This window comes from Ursus maritimus, unplaced genomic scaffold, assembly GCF_017311325.1.
Source record: "Ursus maritimus isolate PB19 unplaced genomic scaffold, ASM1731132v1 scaffold_19, whole genome shotgun sequence".
Lineage (NCBI taxonomy): Eukaryota > Metazoa > Chordata > Mammalia > Carnivora > Ursidae > Ursus > Ursus maritimus.
Window position 1 is genome coordinate 23,208,224 of NW_024424341.1, and position 26,687 is coordinate 23,234,910.

The 26,687-nt window shown below is 38.1% G+C and overlaps 1 protein-coding gene across 4 annotated transcripts in view; it reads left to right on the top strand.

Annotated features, from left to right (window-relative positions):
- Nucleotides 1-26,687, top strand: part of NFATC3 (nuclear factor of activated T cells 3) — a 121,552-nt gene that overhangs the window by 57,651 nt on the left and 37,214 nt on the right. For 3 of the 4 annotated variants that reach the window (XM_040633490.1, XM_040633491.1, XM_008702545.2), the window contains exons 4-8: nt 5,372-5,571; nt 12,647-12,819; nt 16,056-16,196; nt 23,095-23,150; nt 24,171-24,297. In XM_040633490.1, coding sequence (XP_040489424.1) covers nt 5,372-5,571; nt 12,647-12,819; nt 16,056-16,196; nt 23,095-23,150; nt 24,171-24,297 — 697 coding nt within the window. The remainder of the gene's footprint in view (nt 1-5,371; nt 5,572-12,646; nt 12,820-16,055; nt 16,197-23,094; nt 23,151-24,170; nt 24,298-26,687) is intronic. The other variant, XM_040633492.1, reaches the window with a different exon arrangement.

Here is a 26,687-nt window from a genome sequence, read left to right on the forward strand (position 1 = left end):
CTCTTTTCCCTCCTTCATGAAGCCTTCATTGATTTTATCATATGCTTCCCAATAGTCTTTTTATTATAAATAAATTTCTGCCTTTTAAAGTCTTCACTAATTTTTTAAAGTTTAATACATGCCACTTTGTTCTTTATTTTATTGTCACCCATATAGTATTGGCTGAAGCAGTGATACTCAATATGGATATTTCCATAATGGATCCTCAGTTAAAACAGGAAGGGGTAGGGGGTGAACAAGACAAAGTTTCTGCCTTTTTGGAACTTATACAATACTGAGGAAAACAGATAATAAATGTATAACACACTTTTTAAAAAAGATTTATTTGCAAGAGAGAGTGCACATGCCCTGGCGGGGGGGAGCAACGGAGGGAGAGGGAAGGAGAGAATCTCAAGCAGACTCCTGCTGAGCTGGGAGCCTGACCTGGGGCTTGATCTCAAAACCCTGAGATCATGACCTGAGCAGAAGTCATGAGTCACATACTTAACCAACTGAGCCACCCAGGTGCTCCTATAACATACTTTTCATAGTGATCCATACTATGAAAAATAATAAAACAGGGTAAAGGGACAATAATATGGTATTTTAGGTAGGGTGGTCTTCTCTGAGGAGCTGACCTTTGAGTATGGAACTGAAGGAGTGTGGTAGTATGAAGATCAGAGGGAAGAATATTCCAGAGTGATACAGTATTAAGTGTGAAAGCCTTGAGGTTAGGAATAAGCTTGGGTGGTTCAAGCAATAAGGCCAGGATGGTTAGAGCAGACGGTGGAAGGGAAAACAGTAAGAGAAGGTAAGGCAACAAGTTAACCAGGGCTCAAATCACATAGGCCTTATAAATCACCACAGGGCATTTGGATTTAGTTGAGTGTTGGAAGGAAGCCATTAGAGAGTTCTGAGCAGGGGGTGAAATTATCTAGTTAAAGTTTGTTCTGGCTCCTGGACAGCAAATAACCTGTAAGAGAGCAAGAACAAGAACAGGGAAAATAGTTATAAGGCTGTTGCAATGGTCCAGGCTTTAATTGCTTATCTATAAATGTTACAGTCCTGAAAACCATCCTAAGTAAATTATATTACCCAATAATAGGCAGAAATCTTCATGTCCTTTCGTGGGTAGAGGATAATCAATTATGATGTTGCTTTGTTACAAACTCCACTGTAGATTCAGGAATGGGCAAGCAGGGGGAGTAAAGTGTTCACCTGAAAGAACTCATAGTAGACTAGAACTCCTTCTACATATTTGAACTCTGACTACATTATATATCTAGAATCATGGATGTAGACTAATAGCTAATATTTGTTTATCACCACCTACATGACAGCACTGTACTAGGCACTTTATATTCAATATCATGTATCAGGATAATTTATAAACCATAGTACAGAAACAGAATTTTTCTTAAAGGGTGTTATAAAATCTCTGGCTTGGAAGCTACATGGTCTGGAACATTGTCCAGCCATCCAACCCAGTACAGCTATAGTGAAAACATCACTGACACTATGACTCATGACCATAATTTGTTCTGACAGTGCTAGGGACTGAGTGCTGGAAACCACTACGGCCTTGAAGAGCTGGACACCTCCTCTACTATGTATACTGAAAAATAGACTTTATGCAACCTGTATTATCATGTCTCTCCCTTGCTGGTTTAAGAACAAATTTTTCTCCCAGTTAGTGGCTAAAAGTAGGAGTGGAGATTACTGAGAGACATCTCTCTGAAACTTGTAAGACCACCAAGTATGAGGAAACCACTATCTCAAAGCAGAGGAATCAGACTAAAGCTGCAACAAAGCCCAGACATAGCTTAAGAATTTGTTACCTGACAAATGAAATAGCATGCCTCTTGCTGGAGGTAAATACTTATCTACTTGAGTTTCTAGAAGTCACTTAAATACAAAATGTTCAGTATACGTTCAGCAGTACACACACACGAAAGAAAGTGTGACCCACAATAAAAAGAAAAACAATCAATAGAAGCAGGGCCAGAGATGGCCTAGATCTATCTCTTCGTCTGTGTTGGAGTTCTCAGAAAGAATCTTTAATAATAACCATGATAAAATGCTGAACCATCTAGGAGAAAAAGTAAGCTACATATGTGAAGAGATGGAGGGATTTCAGTAGAGACATGAAAATTTTTTTTAATTGAAAGGATAAGACAAAGATACAGTATTTATATTTATATTTCTAATATAAGCACAAAAATTCTCAACTAAAAACTAACAAACCATAACCAACAGCACAGTAAAAGGATCATACAGCATCACCAAGTAGGATTTATCCTAAAAATGCAAAAGGTGGCCCAACATAGGAAAATCAGTTGATGTAATACACCACATTTAATAGAAGGGATAAAAACTATACTATCGTTTCAGTTGACACAGAAAAGGCATTTGACAAGATTTAATAGCCTTTCATTTAAACACAAACATACACGCGTGTGCGCGCGTGCATACACACACACACAGGGAAAGGGGGAATATTCCTTACCATGAAAGGTCATTTATGAAAAATCTACAGCTAACATCATATATTTAATTAATGGTAGAAGACTGAAAGCTTTCTCCTTAAGATTAGGAACAAGAATGCTCACTTTCGCCACTGCTATTCGGGGTTTGAATTGGAAAGGAAGAAGTAAAATTGTCTCTATTCATAGATGACATGTTCCGGTACATAGAAAATCTCAAATCATCCACAAGAAAGCTACAGAGCTAATAAACAAATACAGCGCTTCAGGGTGGAATATCAGCATACACTCAACATTTGTGTTTCTGTGTACCAGTGATGAGCAACCTGAAGAGGAAATTTAAAGAGCAATTCCATTTACAGTAGCATCTAAAGGAATTAAATACTTAGGAGTAAACTGGACCAAGGAGGTTCAGTTTGTATGCTGAAAACCATAAAATATTGCTGAAAAAAAATAGATGGAAACATTAAATAAAAATAAAATTTAAGGGGCGCCTGGGAGGCACAGCGGTTGGGCATCTGCCTTCGGCTCGGGGCGTGATCCCGGCGTTATGGGATCGAGCCCCGCATCAGGCTCCTCCGCTGTGAGCCTGCTTCTTCCTCTCCCACTCCCCTTGCTTGTGTTCCCTCTCTCGCTGGCTGTCTCTATCTCTGTCGAATAAATAAAATCTTTAAAAATAAATAAATAAATAAATAAAATAAAATTTAAGTATATGTAAAATAAAGATAGATATCCACGTTTGTAGATAGGAAGACTTAACCTTATTAAGCCATCAGTACTCCCCAAAGCAATCTATAGATTCAGTGCTATGCCTACCAAAATTCCAACAGCCATTTTTGCTGAGTGGAAAAACATATTTTCAGATTCATATGGAATTGCAAGAGGCCTCAAATAGGCAAAACAGTCCTGAAAATGACTTGGAGGACTTACTCTTCCTGACTTGTAACTTACTACAAAGCTACAGTATTTAAAACACTGTGGTACTGGCATAAAAACAGACCAATGAAATAGAATAGAAAGCCCAAAAATAAGCCCTTACATATATGGTCAATTCATTTTCTATAGGGTGCCAAGACTATTCAGTGGGGGAAGGGACAATCTTATTAACAAATGGTGCTGGGAAAACTGGATATCTACATGCAAAATAATGTAGTTGGACCCTTACCTTACATCATGTACAAAAATAAAATAGATCAAGGACCTAAATGTGAGACCTAAAGCTATAAAAGTCTTAGAGGAAAGCATCGGGGAAAGTCTTCTTAGCGTAGGATTTGAAAGTGTTTTCTCAGGTATGGCACCAACTAAAGACGAAATAGAGAAATTGGGCTCCATCAAAATTAAAAACTTCTGTGCATCAAAGGAGACTGCTAAGAAAGTGAAAAAACCTGCAGAATGAGAGAGAATATTTGCAAATCATGTATCTGCAAGGGATTAATTCAGATTATATAAAGAACTCCCAACTCAAAAACATCAAAATAGATATACATCCAAATGTACCCCCAAAGAATGCTGAATTTTTGTTTAAGCAGTCACTTGGTCGGAGTCAACCTGCAAAACCTTTCTCTCTGTGGTTGGCGGCAGTTCATAATCTCATTTCAGTTATGTTAGCCTTACAGTCCTTGGGATCTGACCTGTTCATAGGTGGTTCCCAGGTCAACCAAAGGGTTAGGCAAAGTTTATGTGTATAATTTGGAGCTCCCCTTTTCTGGTTATCTCCTTTCTGGGATTTCCCTCTTACTCCAGAGGCTGTGGTTGTCCCATACTCTGTCCTTAGTTCTTCAGGCCCTTCAGACCGTAGATTTTCTTTTTTTAAAGATTTTATTAATTTTATTTGAGAGAGAAGGAGAACACAAGCAGGGGGCAGGTGGGGAGGGAGAGGGAGAGGCAGGTTCCCCACTGAGCAGGGAATCCAACACGGGGCTCTATCCCAGGACCCTGAGATCTTGACCTGAGGCAAAGACAGACGCTTAACCAACTGAGCCACTGAGGCACCCCAGGCTGTAGATTTTCTCTAGGAGTTTCAGCCACTTTGTAAGGCATGGACTGTGGCCTTCTCTCAGGTTAAAGGCCTTAAAAACAGGAAACACACTTTTTGTTACTCTCTTATCACATGTCGGTTTGCTTCCAGTATATGCTTACTTTGGTTACCCTCCATGCTTTCAAGTCATTCTTTATGTTTGTTCCAGTTTTTAATTGTTCTCTGCATGATGATGGGTCAGATGGGTGCTACTCAGCCATTAGATTGGACAGGGGAGTCTCCCTAAGTGTCAAATGTATCTTTCTTAGGCTGTGTTTCTTTTATTTTCCTCCTTTTTTGTGGTCGCTGTTTTTACCTCCAGTACCTCCTGGTCCTCCCCTGTATAATCATCTTAACTTTAGCAATAGTGCAGGATACCAGAGAAAGTCAGGTAGCCCTGCCTGTTAAGTCAGTTGAAATTTTGAGTTGGTAACACATATGATAGGCTTTTTGAGATTCTTTCTACTAAAACAAACTGTCTCTGATTTTTAACAGCCCATTAGAGGCGCTTCCTGTACACCAAAGTCTTTTAAGTCTGGTCTGGATGGTTATTGTTGCTTGGAGTACAGAGTTAGCTTCCTTTTGGTTCTTCACAGTATTCTATAAGAAGACTTTGCAAAATTTTTATTGTTCTAGATATTTATACAGAAAAAAACCCTCATCCCTTTGTAACATATTCCAACATTTTATAACTCACAAACTTCTGAAATTTGGTAGCTACTTATTACTTTTTCTTATTGTTCACTTATTACTTTTTCTTATTGTTATCTTTTTGAAATAATATTTTGTGTATCGGTAATACATGTTACAAATATAACAGACTTACTATTGTAAGCTTATTGTAAATACATAGATAATGAATTGTATTTTTCTGTTTGTTCTTCCTAATTAGCTCCTGGGCTATAGTGAAAAGCCGATAAATCTACAGATGTTTATTGGAACAGCAGATGATCGATATTTACGGCCTCATGCATTTTACCAGGTGCATCGAATCACTGGGAAGACTGTTGCTACTGCAAGTCAAGAGATAATAATTGCCAGCACAAAGGTTCTGGAAATTCCCCTTCTTCCTGAAAACAATATGTCAGCCAGGTATCTTGAAACATACCTCAAAATGGACAGTTCTTTTTTTTTTTTTTCCCTAAAACAACTTTCAGAAAAAAACATAGTTCTTTTTATAGTACAGAAATGAAGTATTCATTGTTCTAAATTAACTGAATAACATTATGTAAATAATCGTAGTATATTTGCTAAGGTTGGTAGCAAATTTCCAGAAAAGAAATTCAATTCACCAAAAGCTTATTAACTATGTAGTACCAGCCAAGTATTATGTAAAATGATAGAGAAAAAGTATTTGGACTTTTTTCAAGTTGCTCACAGTCTAATAGGATAGACAATAATAATAGCAGTACAGTTATTATAATTGTTAAATGTGCTTAAGGAAAACTATGACTCTATCTCCAGGTGTCCTGTTTGACTCATTTCCAAACAAAATGTGGCAGCTAGCTTCTGAATGAGAATGCTTTAGAGTTTTGTTCAAGTTAGGATTATATGCAGTTTATTATGTGTTAGATAGTATGTTAGAAAATGCAGTGGCTTAAACATTAGACGCTTAGTTTGTTATTCCATAAGAGAAATACACAGCCATTTTAGGACTAGCACAATGGCTCTATAAGTCATTGGTGCCCCAAACTCTTTCTGTTTTTTCTTCCCTGCTATTTTAACATGTGACTTCTATCCCCAAGATACAGAATAGCTGCTGGAGCTCTAGCCTTCACAAGTGTAGTCCCAGAAGGAATAAGGAGGAAGGGTAAATGAAAACTTCCATCTGAGTTAGCTTCTTTGTTATGTTATGTTATATATATATATATGTGTGTGTGTGTATATATATATGTGTGTGTGTGTGTGTATATATATATATATATATATACATTTTTTTTTTTTTAAGTAAGCTCCGTGCCCTATGTGGGGCTTGAAATCACAACCCTGAGATCAAGAGTCACATGCTATACCATCTGAGCCAACCAGGCACCCCCCAAATTAGCTTCTTTAAAGAGCTTGTTACAGAAACCTATCCAACACATCTCATTGTTCATCCTTGTATATAAGGAACATCTGGGATTTTTTTGTTTTTTTTATTTTTTAATTTTTACCTGAGTACATTGCTACCTCTAACAATATAGGGACCTATTACTGAGAAAAAAGGGGGAAAAGGAAATTTAGTAAGCAACTTATTTGTCACAGCTAGGTATTTGAAACTTACAGTGAGGTTTGTTACATAGATTGTTTCAAATTACAGTATAGACCTTTCTTAAAATGGCAATAACATCTGTCTGAGGCTGTTGCAAGAATAGATATATAAAATGAGATTTTGGTCTCTAGCTTCTTCTTTTAAATTTATACTTAAATAACTTTTTGGGTAAGCTGAATATACCCCTGAAGGCATACCAATTTGTGAGATAATTCTATTATTATAAAATAAGAATTGCTGGGCGCCTGGATGGCTCAGTCAGTTAAGTGTCTGCTTTCATCTCAGGTCATGATCCTAGGGTCTTGGGATCAAGTCTCGCATCGGGCTCCCTGCTCCTCGGGGAGCCTGCTTCTCCCTCCGTCTCTGCCTCCCTCTCTCTCTCTCTCTCTGTCTCTCATGAATAAACAAAGAAAATCTTTTAAAAAACCCAAAACTGAATTGTCTTAAGAAATAACTTATCTTGGGGCACCTGGGTGGCTCATTTGGTGAAGCATCCGACTCTTGATTTTCCAGTACATTGGGCTTAGTAAGGAGTCTGCTTGTCCCTTTCCCTCCCCCTTTGCCCCTCCCTGCATGCACTTTCTCTCTCTCTCTAAAATAAATAAATAAAATCTTTATTTTGAAAAAAAAAAAGGAAGAAAAAAAGAACTTGTTACTTACTTTTTTTTCTTGTTACCTACTTATTCCTAAAAAAGACAAGTTAATATAAATTGAAATAAAACCTTATTTTTACCTACTTTGTTCACATGGACGGTACTCAAGAATCCAACCCAATTCTCTGCCTCCAGGCATCCTATTTGACCCATTTTCAAATAAGGTGAGGTGGCCAACCACTGAATGAGAATGCTGCATGTAGGCTTCTTCCCTTTTACTCTAGTATCTTTCTTTTTCATTTGACCTCAGAAGCATATGAATATACAGTTGCAGTAGCTGCAGAGGTGAATTTTTTTTTAAGATTTTATTTATTTATTTGACAGACAGACAGCCAGTGAGAGAGGGAACACAAGCAGGGGGAGTGGGAGAGGGAGAAGCAGGCTCCCAGCGGAGGAGCCTGATGTGGGGCTCAATCCCATAACGCCGGGATCACGCCCTGAGCCGAAGGCAGACGCTTAACGACTGAGCTACCCAGGCGCCCCTGCAGAGGTGAATTTAAAACTCAGTTTTGAATCATCTTTTTCTAAGAACTCATATAAAATTGATCCCTAGAAGATAGTTTGCAGGCCATGTTTCCATTCATTCTTCTGGATATTCAAAGCACTAGACTTGAATCAAGTGTAATAGAAAGTCGCCAGAAGCTTCTTACACTTCTTAACTCTGTCTGAAGGATAGGATAAGAAATATTCATATAAATAACTTCATAATCTGAAAAACTACTATTAAAGATATTATCTCTTAGGTTGGTCATTATTACACATATACATACACACAGAATCTTTTCAAGTTAAAGGGAAAAAGCTGGTATTTCCTGATATGGTAGATTTTGCTCTGCCAGACAAGGAGAGACATATAATAACTTTTATCACATTTATTTTTTGCCTTGGCTTCCGGAAGTTCACAATCAAGTTCAGTTATAGTAATTATAGTAATTTGTATAATCCTAGATTTGGAATATATTTATTTCCTGTTCCTTCTATTTAAATTTTTTTTCTATTTTTCCTTGACCTAATTTGTATTTATGTTGTAAAATGCCTCATCCTTTCTAAAAATAATGTATAAATCAGTAAACAAAAAAGAGTACACAAGTTTCTAAAATTTTCAGGAAATTGGGAAAGCTTCACATATCAAATAATGCGAGAAAATCAGCTAAACATATCTGCCTTATCCTTTTCCCATCTACTAGTATATGGAACAGGCTATAGTCATGATTCATGTCCCTTCCCCAAGATGATATGGCATATACTGCCTGCCTGGATCAGACCAGAAAGGACAAAGCTGCAGAAATACCATTGTTACTAGTTACATGCAGCTAGTGCCCTCATCCCACTCTGCCAGATACACACCTGAAGTTTCTCTTGCCATTCTATCCACCCTAGTGTTAGACTGGGGACAGGAATTCGGTAAGAAGGCTTGTGGCAACATTGTGTGTGTCCAAGAAAGGACTGAACAAGAAGCAACTACAAGAGGCACCTGGGTGGCTCCGTTGGTAAAGATTCCGACTCTTCATTTCGGCACAGGTCATGATCCCAGGGTTGTAAAATTGAGCCCAGAGTCAGGCTCCACACTCAGTGGGACGTCTGCTTGAGATTCTCTCTCTCCCTCTTCCTCTGCACCACCCCCCTTTGCGCTCGCGCTCTCTCTCTCTCTCTCTCTCTCTCTCTCTCTCTCGCAAATAAATAAATCTTAAAAAAAAAAAAAAGGCAACTAAGAAGTTACCCAAACCTAAGGAAACTCTTCCACGTATCTCAGATAATAGAGCAGCTGATGAATGAGCCTGTTTTACATAACAACTAATTACAAGGATAAGCTGCAGTTATTGAATGTAGTATAGTGTCAGATAATGGTAGATAAAAAATTTGTGGATGATAGATAAGACCATTGTTCAAAATAACTTATGCGTAAATGAGTTGTAGGTATGTGTTGAATGACTCTGTTCTCTAAAAGCAATAAGGTGGGGAAGGCTTGGTAGATATCCCCCTTGTTTTGCCTCCTGTCCCACAGGCATGGTCATTTCAATCCTAATTTATCTTGAATGCATAAGACCTTTATTTAAGACCATTATACTAACCTATTGCTATAAGCCACCCTACAAGATACTTTAAATAAAGGATGCCAGTATTTGTTGATTTATTGATTTCTGCCCAAGTCATGATCTCAGGGTGGTGAGATCAAACCCTGTGTTGGGCTTCACCCTAGGGGGGAGTCTGCTTCTCTCCTGCCCCTCCCCCTGCTCGTGCTTCTCTCTCTCTCTCTCTCTCTCTCTCTCAAATAAATAAATCTTCCAAGAAAAAGGAGGGGGGCTGTGTGACTCAGTCAGTTAAGCATCTGCTTTCAGCCCAGGTTATTATGATCCTGGGATCCTGGGATGGAGTCCTGCATTGGCGTTCCTGCTCAGCAGGGAATCTGCCTCTCCTTCTGCCCCGCTTGTGCTCTCCATGCTCTTTCTCAGATAAATAAATAAAATCTTTAAAAAAAAATAATTAAAAATAATTTTTTTTAAAAAAGATAAAAAATACGGTGCACCTGGGTGGCTCAGTCAGTTAAGCGTCTCCCTTCCGAATGGGTAGTGGTCCCAGGGTCCTGGGATCACTCCCCCCGCATTGGTCTCTCTGCTCAACAGGAGCTTGCTTCTCCCTCTCCCTGCTGCTCCCCTTCCTTGTACTCTCTCTCTCTGTTTGTCAAATCGGTAAATAAAATCTTTTAAAATAGGGGCACCTGGGTGGCACAGCTGTTAAGCGTCTGCCTTCGGCTCAGGGCGTGATCCCGGCGTTATGGGATCGAGCCCCACATCAGGCTCCTCCGCTGTGAGCCTGCTTCTTCCTCTCCCACTCCCCCTGCTTGTGTTCCCTCTCTCTCTGGCTGTCTCTATCTCTGTCGAATAAATAAATAAAATCTTAAAAAATAAATAAATAAAAATAAATTTAAAAAAATTTAAAAAGCTTTAAAAAATAAAAATAAGATAAATAAAATACAGTCATACTTGTAAACAGAATTAATAGTTATTTTTATTCCTCTATGTGTAGTTTTCTTGTTGGTCTGTTCTTTTCTTGCATTTTGTAGCCAGAGGTATTTTGTGGGGTTTTTTTTAAAGATTTTATTTAATTATTTATTTATTTATTTATTTCACCGAGAGCAAGTGCAAGCAGAGGGAGAAGCAGATTCCGTACTGAGCAGAGAGCCCGACCTGGGGCTCCATCCCAGGACCCCTTGGATTGTGACCTGAGCCGAAGGCAGACGCTTAATCGACTAAGCCACCCAGGCGCCCCATGTAGCCAGAGTTTTAAGATTATCATTTCTGATACTCAAATGTTCTCTTAGAAACTTAGCTCTCTGCTAAAATACCTTCCCTCAGGTCATCTAAGTGTCTCAGTTCAGTAGAGCACATGACTCTTGATTTCAGGGTTGTGAGTTTGAGCCCCGTGATGGGTAGAGTTTAAAAAGATAAAATAGGGACGCCTGGGTGGCTCAGTCGTTAAGCATCTGCCTTCGGTTCAGGTCATGATCCCAGCGTTCTGGGATCAAGCCCCTAATCGGGCTCCCTGCTCAGCAGGAAGCCTGCTTCTCCCTCTCCCACTCCCCTTGCTTGTGTTCCCTCTCTCGCTGCCTCTCTCTCTGTCAAATAAATAAATAAAATCTTCTTTAAAAAAATAAATAATAAAAAATAAAATAATACATATATTTATATAAAATACCTTCCCTCAAAACTCAATAAAATGGGTAATCTCTGGTAATTCTTTCCCCTTAAAGACCCATTGGCATGTTAAAATGAATAATCACTGCCTGATACAATTTGATCAATACTTCTTTGAGCTGAAGTGCAGGTGTTCAATATTAGTTAAATAAAATTAGTTATCCATAAATGGCAAATATTTATTTTCTAGTGTTTTTTTGGAAATTTCTTCTCTGTTTTTCTGAACATGAAAGTATTCATCCTTTGGGGATTCTTTCTTTTGCTTTACTGGTTCTTATCTTGATAACCTACTTCTTTAACACACGTTGTCCTCACAGCAACTGCTGCAGCCTCTGGGTAGTGAGCACTAGAGTTGGGACTGTTGGTAGATAAACAGAAGGACGGATGACAAAGAATACCACAAGAGAGAGTAAACTTTAACTAGAATGTTGATTATATTAAGTTATCCATTTGCTTTCTTTTTTCAGTATGTGAATACAAACATATGTTGTAGGTACTATTGTTTCCTACCCTGATTGTGTGTCAAGCAGCCATACAAGTAATAAATTTTGAAGATAATGGAATTTTAGACCTTAAATGACAAAACTTTAATCTTGTATGTGCGTACTTTAGAAATGAAAGAATCTTAGTCCGATGGATTTTTTTTTTTTTAGTAATTAACATATCACTAGAAAAGTCTAAATATGCTATTAATGACTGATTTGTAGTCCTACAAGTGAATTTTTCTGGCCTGGTTACTTATATAGAATTAAACAGTCTTTTTACTTTGCATATCACTTATCTAATTCTGTGAAACAAACCACTCTAAAATTTAGTGGCTCAAAGTTGTAACCGTTCATTATTCTCATGATTCTTAGGGTTGGCTGGACTCAGCTGGTCCCTTCATGTGGTGTCAGCTGGGATTACTCAGGCACCTGAATTCAGCTGGCAGCTCAGCTGGGTTTCGAACATCCAAGATGGCTGGGATGGCTGGAGTAGTTGAATTGCCTTGGCCTTTCTCTCCAGCTTGCCAGTTGGGCTTCATGGTGGAAGACAAACAAAACAAAACAAACAAAAGTGGAAGTCATGAGGCTTAAGTGCTGGGCTCATAATTTACACTGTATCAGTTGGTTACATTCTGTTTGTCAAAGCAAATCATAAGGCCGGCTTTCAAGGAGAGGGTACCTAGGTACTCCACCTTTTAATGGGAGAAGTGGCATGCAGGTACAAGAAGGGAGGAATTATTAATAGCTATCTTTTCAGACAGTCTGCCACGCTTTACCATTATATGTTTGTCATTGAAAACATTTTTAATCTCAAAATTGAAATAGGAGAAAATAGCAGTCATAACATTTTTTTTTTAAGTGGGCTCCATGTCCAACGGAGGGCTTGAACTCACAACTCTGAGTTCAAGACCTGAGCTGAGATCAAGAGTCAGACCCTTAACCAACTGAGCCACTCAGGTGCTCCATACATTGTTCTTTTTTGACCTGATTTTAGGTAGTGATAGTTCTTCCCTGCCAAGTTGAGCTAAGTTGTTGAGGACCACTAAATATCAGTAAGCAAAATTTGTATATTTTTCTCCCTAGTATTGACTGTGCAGGTATTTTGAAACTCCGCAATTCAGATATAGAACTTCGAAAAGGAGAAACTGATATTGGCAGAAAGAATACTAGAGTACGACTCGTGTTCCGTGTGCACATCCCACAGCCCAATGGGAAAGTCCTTTCTCTGCAGACAGCTTCCATACCTGTTGAATGCTGTAAGTGAACTTGTGATGTTTTCAGATTTTGTTTATGATAAGCCATTTTCTTTTTTGCTTATAATGTAATATTTGGATCAGAAGTATAAACTGAGGCACAGAGATTAGGTAGCTACTGTGATTTTCTTGTATGGAAATAAGCTGCGTGTTTAGGTGAGAAGAGTACTGATCTTGGAGTTAGAAAATGGGTTCTCATGATAATTTGACCATAGGTAGCTGTGGGACTAAAACAAATTCTCTTGACCACAGTTTTCTTATCTATAAATAAGGAAGGTGGGCTTGATGACATCTGAGAACAAATTGAAGCTATGTTTCTGTTACTAAGTATCTCTTGGTCACCTTTGTTTAATTAAACTGTGAGCCTTTTTTTTTTTTTTTAAAGATTTTATTTATTTATTCTACAGAGATAGAGACAGCCAGCGAGAGAGGGAACACAAGCAGGGGGAGTGGGAGAGAAAGAAGCAGGCTCATAGCGGAAGAGCCTGATCTGGGGCTCGATCCTGTAACGCCGGGATCACGCCCTGAGCCAAAGGCAGACGCCTAACCGCTATGCCACCCAGGCGCCCCATAAACTGTGAGCCTTCTTGTTGGAAGATGCCTGTCTCTGCAAACTGACGCCTCAGCTAAATAAAGACTCTTTAGGAGTTTATTTTTTGGTTGGTTTGTTTGTTTTACCATTAATCTGTTTACATCAGATTGAGAAAGTGAATGCTTTTCCCCCCAGTTTACAAAAGGCAAGAAATGAAAACAGGCCCTAGAACTTGGTACCTACTTGAGCCCTGGAGAACTGTGAACCTCTGACAGGTTAGCTGGTAGCCCTGAAATTTTGAGACTGCTGTTCAGATGTTTAGGGCATAGGCTTAGAAGTGTTCTAATTCCATGTCTTAATTTTGTGTAGGGGGAAACTGAGGCACAAGTATCTGAAGTACTCATTCAAGCTTATTTGCTTGCTGGTGAGAGCTGTGCCTAGAACACAGGTTTTCTTAGTGCTTTTTCAGTTATACCATTTTATTTCTGTCAAACACATGCATTCCTAATTTGGGATCAAACCTACTGTATTATCTTTCTGTGCTCCTTTTTGCTGTTTGTTGAATTGGACTATTACTTCATTATTTCCCAGTTAACTTTGGGAATCACAGAGCAAATCCATGGTAATGGAATTCACTGTAGAAGTAGTTTTGTATTAAATTTTAATAGACAATACAGGTACATGCTACAAAATTTAAAAAGAATATAGAGTGAAAAACAAATTTCCAGGTCAACTATTTCCTCTTCTTAGAAGCAGCTGTCATTGCCATTGTTTTTATTATCATGCCAGACTATTCTGGGCCAATATAAGCATATATGTCTATTTTTTAGCAAAGTTAATATAAATAATTTAAGTTCATAGAGTAATTTGAGTTTTTGAGGTGAAGTTATTCTAAAATGATTTTCTGTTTTTTCTTTTTATTTAATTAATATGCGATTATTGTTAAGAATATAGAAATCTGGACTGGTGCAAAGAGTAGTATGAAAATCTTTTGTAATACTACTACCCTGAGGTAGTCACTATTAACCTTTTTTTGGATTTTCTTCTCTTTTTTTTTTTCTTTTTTTGTCATATATATATATATGAATAGGTTGAGCTTAGCTGCTTATTATAACTTTGCCATTTGTTGAACACTTTTTTGCTGTTACTTTTAATGTACCTGTGATGGCTAGTTTCTGCCATAAATATCTAAAACTTGAAATAGTCTACCTCTTAGGCCAGCCAGTGCTTGTTTTCACTCTCCTTCTCTCTGAGCCATTTGAAACAGAAGTATTTTCTGAGATTGAGATTAGTGCTCAATACTTTCCAAGTGGTAGTTGATCCTAAATCCCAGACCCATCTCCTATAAAAAGGGTCAGTTTTAACATTCTCTTTGAATGGTACAGTGATCCCAATTCGCATACATTTTGTGGCTTGGTATTAAATATACTTAGGAGAGGCAATAGTGAACTGGGAATGTGTGCTTCATAAAGACATTCGAGTTTAAATTTCTTTAAAATATTGTTCTAGCCAAACAAAACACAGTTGACCCTCAAAGCCGCTAACTTTCCACCCACGAAGTAGAACTAAAAGTAGACCAGTTTTCCAGCTGTGAAGAAGAGCACATAATCCATACTTTTTTTGTTTGTTTTAATCCAGAGAGAAACCTAATTAGGCCTTTGGCAATAAGAAACCCTTAGAGAACCTAAGCAATCAAAAGAAGGTGTAATCTGTAGCTTAAAGCTCAGGCAGTTAAAAAACAGAGAAAAGAAACTCAGAAATAGGATCTCACAAAATATAACAACTTGAAATCAGTCAAAATCAGAGAAACGTGACCAAGGTCACTGTTTATAAAAGTAGATCATTTAAAGACTGACCTTAAGGGGCACCTGGGTGGCACAGCGGTTAAGCGTCTGCCTTCGGCTCAGGGCGTGATCCCAGCGTTACGGGATCGAGCCCCACGTCAGGCTCCTCCACTAGGAGCCTGCTTCTTCCTCTCCCACTCCCCCTGCTTGTGTTCCCTCTCTCGCTGGCTGTCTCTCTCTGTCAAATAAATAAATAAAATCTTTTAAAAAAATAAATAAATAAAGACTGACCTTAAGGCATTAAGAAAAATTATGTTCACATACCTTGGGAAGGAAGAGTGTAGTACACTGTAGAAACTTTACTTCCATTTTTAAAAATTCAGTTATGTACTTCATGTGTGCTTCAGTTATTTAGAAAATTGCCCAGAATGGAATCCTGTTGTCTCAGTGATGATCTAGATACTTTCTAGAGGAAAGAGCTAATTTGTGTTTGTCCTTTAGAAACTTGTCTTCTTTTAATTGTATACAATATAATTACATATGTTTGGATTAATTTGCTTTTTATAGTTACATTAGATTTATCAATTTAACAGTTGTAGGGAAGAAATATATTGAAGACATAAGCTAAAAGGAGAAAAGTGGATGAAATTAATGTTTTGAAGTCAATATGAATTTGCAGGCATTGATTCATTTTTCTTTATTCGTTTCTTTATAGTTATACAAAAATTATGTAGAAATCACACAAATCTAATAAATCTGTTTTGTTTTCTTACTAATAGTGGATATTGCTACCATTGTCTCAAACTTTAAAAGCCCAGAGATTGCTTCTCTTTATTTTATTGTATAGCTTGAATTTATCATTTATGTATGGAGTATTGTAAACTAATATTTTGTTTCTTCTGAACTCTTAAAAAAAAAAACAGCTCAGCGGTCTGCTCAAGAACTTCCTCATATTGAGAAGTACAGTATCAACAGTTGTTCTGTAAATGGAGGTCATGAAATGATTGTGACTGGATCTAATTTCCTTCCAGAATCCAAAATCATTTTTCTTGAAAAAGGACAAGGTAAATAAGATTTGAGTTGGTTGACCTCAAAATAAGGGGTAGAGGTGGTAAAATAAATTCTTCAGATGTTTCACTAACATTAATCACAAAATAGTTTTCCTAAAGCTACAGACATCATTTACACAGATTTTTTTTTTGTAAGCCATACATTGCTTAGATTTTCATATAAATATTGAATTCTCATTAAGGATGTCTCAAAATTCAAAGAAGCCCTAGTATTTCTACTCCTATGTATACATATACTCAAGAGAATTGATAGTATGTTGCACAGAAACTTAGATAAAATACTTAAAGCCACATTATTGATAATAGCCAAAAAATGGGAACAGCCCAAATGAACATCTGCTGTTAGATGGATAAACAAACTGGGGTCTGTCCATACAGTGGGATAGTAATCAGCCATAAAAAAAGAATAAAGTACTGATTCGTAACACAACATGAATGAATCTTAAAAATATGCTAAGTGGAGGGAGTCAGCACACAATGTCCCAAATCAGCAATCCATAGAAACAGAAAGTAGATTAGTGGTTGCCACTGGTTGGAGGGAGGGGAGTGACTGTTAATGGGGACAGGGTTTCTGAAATTTCGATATTGATGATGGTTGTACATCTCCGTGAACATACTAAAAACCTCTCAATTTTATACTTTAAAATACTTTAAAAGGGTGAATTTTATGTATAAATATATAAATTATATCTTCAGTTTCAGAAATGTAGAAGAATCCCGAGACTATCAGGATGTTTGATTTAGCCATTCTTGAGCATATATAAGCTCCTAGAGGACAGGGACCACCTCTGCAAAAAATAAAAAACCAGTACCTGCCTCATCTCACACAGTGTCCCAGGACCCTGCAGGGTGGTGGAAGTGCACGAAAAAACAAAACATTTTCTATCGATTATTCCTTCTCATTTGTTTAAGCATTTTTAAAATTGTGAAATACCTTTTTATAAGAAGAATATAACAGATACTCATACCTGCTACCCAGTTTAAGAAGTAAGACATTTAGGGGCGCCCGGGTGGCACAGCAGTTAAGCGTTTGCCTTCGGCTCAGGGCGTGATCCCGGCGTTGTGGGATCGAGCCCCACATCAGGCTCCTCCGCTATGAGCCTGCTTCTTCCTCTCCCACTCCCCCTGCTTGTGTTCCTTCTCTCGCTGGCTGTCTCTGTCTCTGTTAAATAAATAAATAAAATCTTTAAAAAAAAAAAAAAAAAGAAGTAAGACATTTATCTCTGAAGGCCTCTTGAAGCCCCTTCCCAAACGGATCCTACTCCTAAATCAATCCATGATTTTCTTTATAGTTTTAGTGTTTTCTCTGATTTTGGACTATGTATAACGTTGCATGTATTCTTCTGAAAATTGCTTTTTTCAGAGGTCAACATAAATGTTTTAAGATTGATCCATGTAATAGAAGTTCTTTCACTTTCACTTCTATATAATTTTACTGTATAAACATGCCACAGTTTATGATCTGTTTTCTCACTGGATATTTGGGCTGTATCCAGTTTTTGGCATTACCAAACAATAGCTAACAGTGTTGCTATGAACATTTTAGTTCTTATCACCTGGTGGTCATAGGTAAGAACGTCATAATTCTTTTTTTTTTTTTTTTTAAAGATTTTATTTATTTATTTGACAGAGATAGAAATAGCCAGTGAGAGAGGGAACACAAGCAGGGGGAGGGGGAGAGGAAGAAGCAGGCTCATAGTGGAAGAGCCCGATGTGGGGCTCGATCCCATAACGCTAGGATCACGCCCTGAGCTGAAGGCAGATGCTTAACCGCTGTGCCACCCAGGCGCCCCAAGAACGTCATAATTCTTAAAGTTTGTTAATCCGGTAGTATAAAATGGTATCTTGGACTTTGGATTTGAATTTACCTGACCTTTATTGGGGGTATTATGGGTCATTCATCTATCCTTTTTTGTGTAATATCTGTTGGTGTTTTTTGCCCATTTTTCCCCATTGAGTCAGTTTTCATTTTCTTACTGCCTTGCAAGATTGTTTATGTATTCTGGATATCAGAGTGAGTTGGGGAAGTACCTCACTTTTTCCCACTCCCCAAGTGTGTGTCATGTAATTTCACCTTCCTTTGAACATGTAGCTGAGCTCATTTCTGAAACCTTCTGGGCTGGGGGCTTTGTGGGACTATTAATTTCTGCTGTAATTCTATTCATGGGTATAGGGACCATTTAAGTTTATTTCTTCTTGAGTTAGTTTTTATGATTTATATTTTTCTGGGTTAAAAAAAAAACAACCCTCAGTCTGTTTCTCCTTTACTCTCACATTGTTACCACACTCATAAAACTTGTGACTCCAGATGTGTGGGTTTCCCATATATCAACCAATTCTTTGACATGAACTGGATGTTCTTAATCAAATTCAATTCTGACAGTAACTAGAGTTAGCGCAGACCACAGGTTAAGGGCTCAGTCTCATAAGACTGCCCCCCACTTCAAATGCCAGTCCAAAGTAGTAGGTGCCCAGGTGCCCACAACTTCTGTCTGACTTGGCTACAGATCAGAGGTTCCCATGACTACCGTCTTGGATTTGATCATTTGGTAGAGCAGAACTCAGGGCAACACTTACTTAAATTTAACAGTTTATTATATAATAAAGGATATCATAAAGGATACAGATGAACATCCAGGTGGAAGAACATGGAGTAAGATATATGGGAAGGGGTGCAGAGCTTCTGTATCCTCTATGGACATGCCACTATCCCAGACACCTCTGTGTGTTTGACAACCCAGAAGCTCCCCCAAACTCTGCAATTATTTAGAATTTTTATGGAGGCTTTACTACACAGGCTTGATTGATTATTCCATTTCCAGCCCCTCTCCCCTCCCTGGAGAACAAAGGTGGGACTAAAGTTCCAAGCTTCTAATCATGGCTTGGTCTTTTTGATGATCAGCCTCCATCCAGGAGCCTACCAAGAGTCACCTCCTTAAAACAAGAGATAGTTGTTATCACCCAGGAAATTCTAAGGGATTTAAGACCTCTGTGTCAGGAACTGGGGTCAAAGACCAAATATAAGAACAAAAGGTACTCTTTGTGCTCTTCCTATCACTTAAGAAATTATAAGAATTTTAGGAGCTTTGGACACCTGGCTGGTTCAGTTGATTAAGCATCTGCCTTCCGCTCAGGTCATGATCCCGGGGTGCTGGGATCTACTTCCACGTCAGGCTCCTTGCTCAGCGGGGAGCCTGCTTCTCCCTCTGCCTGCCACTCCCTCTGCTTGTGAGCTTGAGCTTTCTCTCTCTCTCTCTCTAATAAATAAAATCTTTAAAAGAATATATTAAAGAATTTTAGGAGTTTTATCCCAGGAACCAGAGGCAGAGAGCAATATATATTTTCCCTATTATTTCACACAAGGATTTTATTTATTTCACTCAAGTTTTCAAACTTGTTGACATTAATTTGATTATAATACTGTATTTCTGCATTTGGAATTATATCCCTTTTAAAAAATGTATTCCTGCTCTTATTTATTTGTGCCATCTCTGTTTTTTTAGTCAGTGTTTCCAGAGTACTTTTCATTTGGGTATTTGTTTTCTGTTTCCCTCGTTTCTGTATTTTTTTTCTTCTCACTTTTTTTTGGCTTCATATGTTTCTTTTTCTTAATTTAAATGGTAATCTCATTCATTTTTCATCCTTTCATCTTTTTTTTTTAAAGATTTATTTATTTGACAGAGATAGAGACAGCCAGCGAGAGAGGGAACACAAGCAGGGGGAGTGGGAGAGGAAGAAGCAGGCTCATAGCGGAGGAGCCTGATGTGGGGCTCGATCCTGTAACGCCGGGATCACGCCCTGAGCTGAAGGCAGTCGCTTAACGACTGTGCCACCCAGGCGCCCCCATCCTTTCATCTTTTTAAAACTTAAGTATTTAAGGCTATACATTACCTTCATTGCCTCTTATGATTTTAGTACCTCTTTTTCCACTGAATACTTTTTCATGGGGTTTAAATAAGTTTGAATCTTTTCATATTAAACCATTCTGTTCCCTTGACTCTGTCATCCTCATAAGCTCTCATTTTATTTCTCTTTCATTTATCATCCAACCTCTCAAGTAATGTCATCTATCTTCATTTCCTTACCTGCTACTTACTCTTTTATCTTTTGTATTGAAACATAACCTAAAACTTTGACAGCCAGCTACCTACTCTCCTCCTTGACAGTCTTTTCTTTCTTGGCCTTTGTGTGATTGTACTTAGCTGGTTCTTGCACATTTTTAACTGTCCCCACTCATCTTTTGTTATCTGGCCCTTAAATATAGATGTTTCCCAAGGTTCTGTGGTTTAGCTTTCTTTTCATTATATTCCTTCGTTCTAGGAAATTTCATCAGCCATCATATCTCTTACCTGTAGCCACATTATTTCTTTTAAACTTCTAACGTGTGCTTTAAAGTACCCACTGAATATTGCATAAATGGCCCACTGATACTAAAATATAAAAACATGTGAGGCTTAACAAACCAGTTCATCTCACTGGGTCCCCCAACTTGATTTATGATATCATGTCTTCCCATTCTTCGGCTAGAAACCATATTTTTCCATGTGTGTGTCCCTTAAAAACTTACTTCCTTTGATCCTGACCCATACCTGCCTGTCTTCAAAAAGTATCAGTTGTTTCACAATTTATTAATTCATCAGTTATTTATGAAGCAGCGGTTACATGACAGACACGAGTCTAGGCGTTGGGAATATAATGGTGAATAAAATCTTCAGGTTGCTTGCTTTGATGGTCTACATTCTCTTGGGGAAGCAGACAATAAACAAGTGAACAGATAATTCTAGATAAAAGTACTATGAATTAAGAGGGTAAAGTGGTAGTAACTGAATATTGAACTTTTTGTATCAGGTGGTCAAGGGAAGTCCTTCTGCAGCATCAATATTTTAAGCAAAAGAAGCATAAGGAAGAGATAGTATTTCAGAGCTATCCCTTTCCTTTCCATTATAAAAATTCATTTGTGCCTGAATATAATAAATATGTATGTGTGTGGGGCAGTTTCGTTATAGAATTCATTTAACCCGGAGCTTTATTTTTGAGCACTTTTGATTTAAATTGAATCATGTTAAATGGCAGCAATTACTGGTTTCAGATGAGATTGCAGCTGTGAATATGTAACTCCCATTCTGAAAGTGCCATCAGTAATCCCTTCATTTTTTGGGCCCCTTCACATGGCATTTAGGTCACAGTCTATTGCCTTTCTTTCCAGCCTCATTTCTTACCTGCTCCCTGCCTCATACTTTATATCCCACCAACATAGCCGCTAATGGTTCCCTGTATCATGTAGTTTCTTGCCATCTTGGCTTTGCTCGTGCGCTCTACCTAGACCTCTACCCACCCCACTCCCCCATCACTTGAGTTCTGCTCAGGAAACCCTCCTTGTCTCATACCCTTACCCAAAGACTAGGTTAAGGACCCTGACTTCTGTTCTCTTGGCATATCTAGAATGCACCTTTATTAGTTACTGTAGCCACCACATTTTATTATAACGAACTGTTTGTATTTGCCTTTCATCCACAGACTGAAGGTAAGAGTATTCTGTCGTCATTATCTCAGTAACCCAAAGTGCCTGTCACGTCAGGACCCAGCAAATGTTGAACTGAGCTGTATTTCTGTGTAGGCATAGCATTTGTCCGTAGTGTCTCTTGTGCACAAGGGTAGCCATTATCTAGTTATTGGACTGGAAAATGATAGTCACAATTTAGAAGGTGTTTGATTGAGCCTTTTCTGATATCCTCACAGACCAGATGAAGAAGTGATGCTAACTGTGAAGATACTTGTATGGTTTAGTAAATGAGAAAATGCCCGTCACTTAAAAAAGGATGTTTTGGAATATTGCACGTCAGACTGGAGTGAGACCTTTAGTAGCAGTTGGGGTTCTCCCCAGGTGAACAGCTCAGTTAAGATGAAGAGACAGAAAATGTGCTGGCCAGATCTTTGGGTGACACAAATCTGGAAAGCCTAGCAAATATATTCAAAGACCATCAGTGTCTAAGAAGATCTTGGCAAGCGAAGCAATCCAAGTCTAGTGGGGAGAAATTAACCTAATAAGGGGCGGGGCGGGGAGGGGGGGACACGTAAGTGCAGTGTAGGAGTTTGAACTTGGTGGTAGGAAGTGTAGTGGACTGAGGGTAACTTGCTGACTGCACACTAAGTGTAAGTCAGTATGGTACAGTTGCCCCAGAAAACTTCTATTAACAGACATAGCGTGGCAAGAGCCTTAGTCACTCTCTACCATGCTGGGTCATTTCCCACCTGGGCTGTTCAGTTCTGCGCTTGGTACATTTGAAGGGAGATGGTTACACTGGAGGAATGTTCAAAGAAGAGTGGGCGGGAAGGCTAAAATACTGTGTAAGAGTTAGATGCAGAACTGGGGTTGCTCGCCAACGGAAGAAGAGACACATGCAAACATAGCTGTTTTTAAACATCTAGAATACTGTCTTGCAGAGAACCACTCAACATTTTTTGAATTGGTGGGCTGCAAGGAGTAGTTCTTAAACCAGTAATGGGATACTATAAAGAGGCAGATTTCATCTATCCTGAAGAGCTTTCCAGCAGCAATGACTATCCAGAGATAAAATGGGTTACTTGGTGAGGGAGTGAGTTCCCCATTACCTAAGGTATACAAGCAGAAATTGACTACCGCTTGGTGGAGGTGCTCTCAGAGGATATTCAAACATCACTTGATAGAATAAACTGGGGGGCCTGCTAACGCAGGTAGCCCAAGATATTTCTCCCCATTTTTTCTCATGGGTACATATTTTATTTTCATAATAGAAGTCAGTGAGGAAAAGATTCCCTTTTCCAATAAGCTTATGATGCTAAGTACATTATATTTTGTTTATATACTTCCTGACTTGAATTACTTTTAACTGTAAATTGTTTCTTTCAATAGATGGACGACCTCAGTGGGAGGTAGAAGGGAAAATAATCAGGGAAAAATGTCAAGGGGTAAGAAATTTACTTTATTTCTTTAGAAATACTTAAGAAGCATGATGACAAAATTGGATAATGATACTTTGTGTTACAGATGAGGAGTCTTTTATCTATTGAGGGAAAGAAAAGTTAATTTGAATTTTTAGAAATTTGGACAAGAGATAAGTACTTTCCTGACACTAAAAGTAAATTTAGGGTAGATAAACAATTGGTGTCTTTCCCTTTTATTAGAAGGTTCTTACTGATGTTATCATTAATTTATTTCTCTGAATTCAGTGAAGAAATCAAATAAATTCAGTGAAGAACATATATAATGGGCAAAAAATAGGGGGAGAACAAGCCCTCGTGGGTTTGTGTATTTAGCATGATATTTGCATCTTTTCAGCATTAAGCCTTCCAGGATTAAGCACTGAATGCTGTGGTCTCTTCATCCTGGTTGGAATGGTGACAGAATCTTCTGTGGGGTAGAGAATAACACCGTGCACAGTGCTGTCCAGAGACCTGGAGAAATTAGATTAAGGATTGCAATTGGTTTGGGGCTAACAGTTTTCACTCTGCTTGTGTAAAACTATTTTTTTATGTGGGAACAAGTTTTGTATATTGCCAGTTTAGAACATTTTGAATATGAAATTTAAGATAAGAAATCTAAACTATAACACAACTCAAAAATATTAAACTTTATTAAAAACCAGAACAGCCTTCCACTTAAGATCAATAGTAACATGTAATATTCAGTAGTGCAGAGTATCTCACTACATAGTATATCAGACTGTTTTTATTTCTGCTACAACTAGAAACCCAGTTGGATGACTAAAAGGTAATTTCTCCTTTAGTGGTTTACTTTAAAGAGTTTATCTGTTGAGTTAGAGTTTCAGAGAGTAAATCTCCAGATGTCTTACATGACCAATTGATGTACATAATGATCTGTGATGGGAGAGACTGGGTAGTGAAGACTCATGAGTCGTGCTGAGTTTAGCAGGTGCATTTCATTTTTAGTTCTGAGTGTAACACAATCTTGCTTTCCATGCTCCTTAGGCTCACATTGTCCTTGAAGTTCCTCCATATCATAACCCAGCAGTTACAGCTGCAGTGCAGGTGCACTTTTATCTTTGCAATGGCAAGAGGAAAAAAAGCCAGTCTCAACGTTTTACTTACACACCAGGTATGGGAAGTTGTGATGGTTTACTATAGAGCTTGCTTTCATAATGAATAAAAAGTTGTTCAATGAAACCTATATGGGAATGTTTAAGGTAGAGTGCTTATAATCAATAAAAATCCCAACATATGCCCATCTGTCAAGTTTGTGTTGACTTTAAATATTAGATGTGATATTAGTTGTTATTTTGTAGTTATTTATCACAAGGAAATTAGAAGATTGAATGTAGATTTTAAGTCTGTTTTTCAGTAGCTCCTGGAAATCACCTGCACTACCATAAGGGCAGGTATTTGTGAATATGTGTGAATGCCCCTTGTGTCCTTAGCACTGCAAGAAGGTAGTGTGTTCACGTCAACCATTTCCAATCAAATGAAAGATCTCCCATTAGATTTTCATTTAGCAAGTAGTGACTGTAGCATACTGTGGGCTGTGGGGGATGTAAAGTTGTTGCCAGAGTTTCTGGTTTTATAGATGCACCCTAATAAAGGAGGCTTCCATTCTGTTTTCTGCAGTAGTTCAAATGCTATAACTTTCCAGGTCTTGGTTGTGACATATAAATATTATATGCAGTAATCATGCCAATGTTTACATACTCAGAGAACAAATCTTTATAGAGGCCTTCTCTGTTTTAGGCACTGTATTAATCACCAGAGCATATGATAATAAAAAATCATAATGTACTTTACTCTTCAAAACTTGTTCTTGCAAAAACTTTTATTTTTCTTTAAGATTTATTCATTTATTTTAGAGAGAAAGAGAGAATCTCAAGCAGACTCCCCACTGAGTTCAGAGCTTGACACAGGGCTCAATCCTACAACCTGAGATCGTGAACCAAAATCAAGAGTTGAATGCCCAACCGACTAAGCCACCCAGGCACCCCCTCTTGCAAAAACTTTTTTTTTTTTTTTAAGATTTTATCTATTTATTCGATAGAGATAGAGACAGCCAGCGAGAGAGGGAACACAAGCAGGGGGAGAGGGAGAGGAAGAAGCAGGCTCATAGCGGAGGAGCCTGATGTGGGGCTCGATCCCATAACGCCGGGATCACTCCCTGAGCCGAAGGCAGACGCTTAACCGCTGTGCCACCCAGGCGCCCCAATTTTTTAAGCAAAAACTTTTAAATGGTTCATGGTAAAAGAAAAAAATGAACACTTAAATTTGAAAGGGTACTGGTTATTAATGATCATTTGTCATTCATATTCTTTAAAGCCTCACTATATTTCACTTTTAGCCTTTAAAGGCTATTTATATTCTCAAGTAATATTATTTACTTGATCATGTTAATACATTACTCGGTAATTAAATATTTCATATCGTTTTCAAATAGAATACAAACATTCTGAAAGATTTTGGTTAGCCATTTCAATATTAATTAAGTATTTGAGGGTGCCTACCAAGTGGGCAAAACTTATCTCAGTTCCTTTATCATGGAACTTATAATCTAGTGGGACAAACAGAAGCTAATGAATCACTAAATAAATTAGTTACTAACAAATTTGTAATTAGAAACTGCAGTAAGGACTCTGAAGGAGAGGGACACAATGCTATAGGTGAAAATAACAGAGGGACCCTTGCCTAGGCTAACTGGTTGAGAAAAGGCTCTTATGTAAAAGTAATACTTGAGATGATAACTGGAAAATAATAATAGTTTATGGACATGTATATATATATATATCTATAGTGTGTGTGTGTATACATACATACATATATGGTACTGTTCTAAGCCCTTTCTGTATTTATTCTTTTGATCCTTATAATAGACCTACAAGATAGGTTATTATCTTGTTTCACAGATGAAGAAACTGAGTAGCTAAGTAATATGCCCAGGGTCTCACAGCAGTTAAATCTTAGAGCCAAACATCATGCATAGGCAATCTGGTTCCAGAGTCTGGGCACCTAACTGTTATGCTAGGGTACATCTCAGGTTTGTTCAGTTATTTAGCAGGCATATAGAGCATTTAGTGTGTGCTTGCTGCTCTTCTAAGCAGTTTATACATAATAACTAATTTATCCTCTCATAATCCTATAAAATAGGTAATATTTCCCTCTCCTTTTTGCAAATGAGTGAACCAAGGTCACATAGCTAATAAGTGGCAGAGGTGAGATTTGAATCCAGGCAATCTGGCTATAGAGTCTATATTGTTTTGTTTTTTTAAGATTTTATTTATTTATTTGACAGAGCACAAGCAGGGGGAGTGGCAGGCAGAAGGAGAGGGGAGAAGCAGACTCCGCACTGTGCAGGGAGTCCAATGTGGGGCTCGATCCCAGGACCTTGGGATCATGACCCGAGCTGAAGGCAGACGCTTAACAACTGAGCCACCCAGGCACCACAGAGTCTATATTGTTAATAACTGTCTTTATGATAAAGTGAGGGAGAACATTCCAGATAAAGGCAGC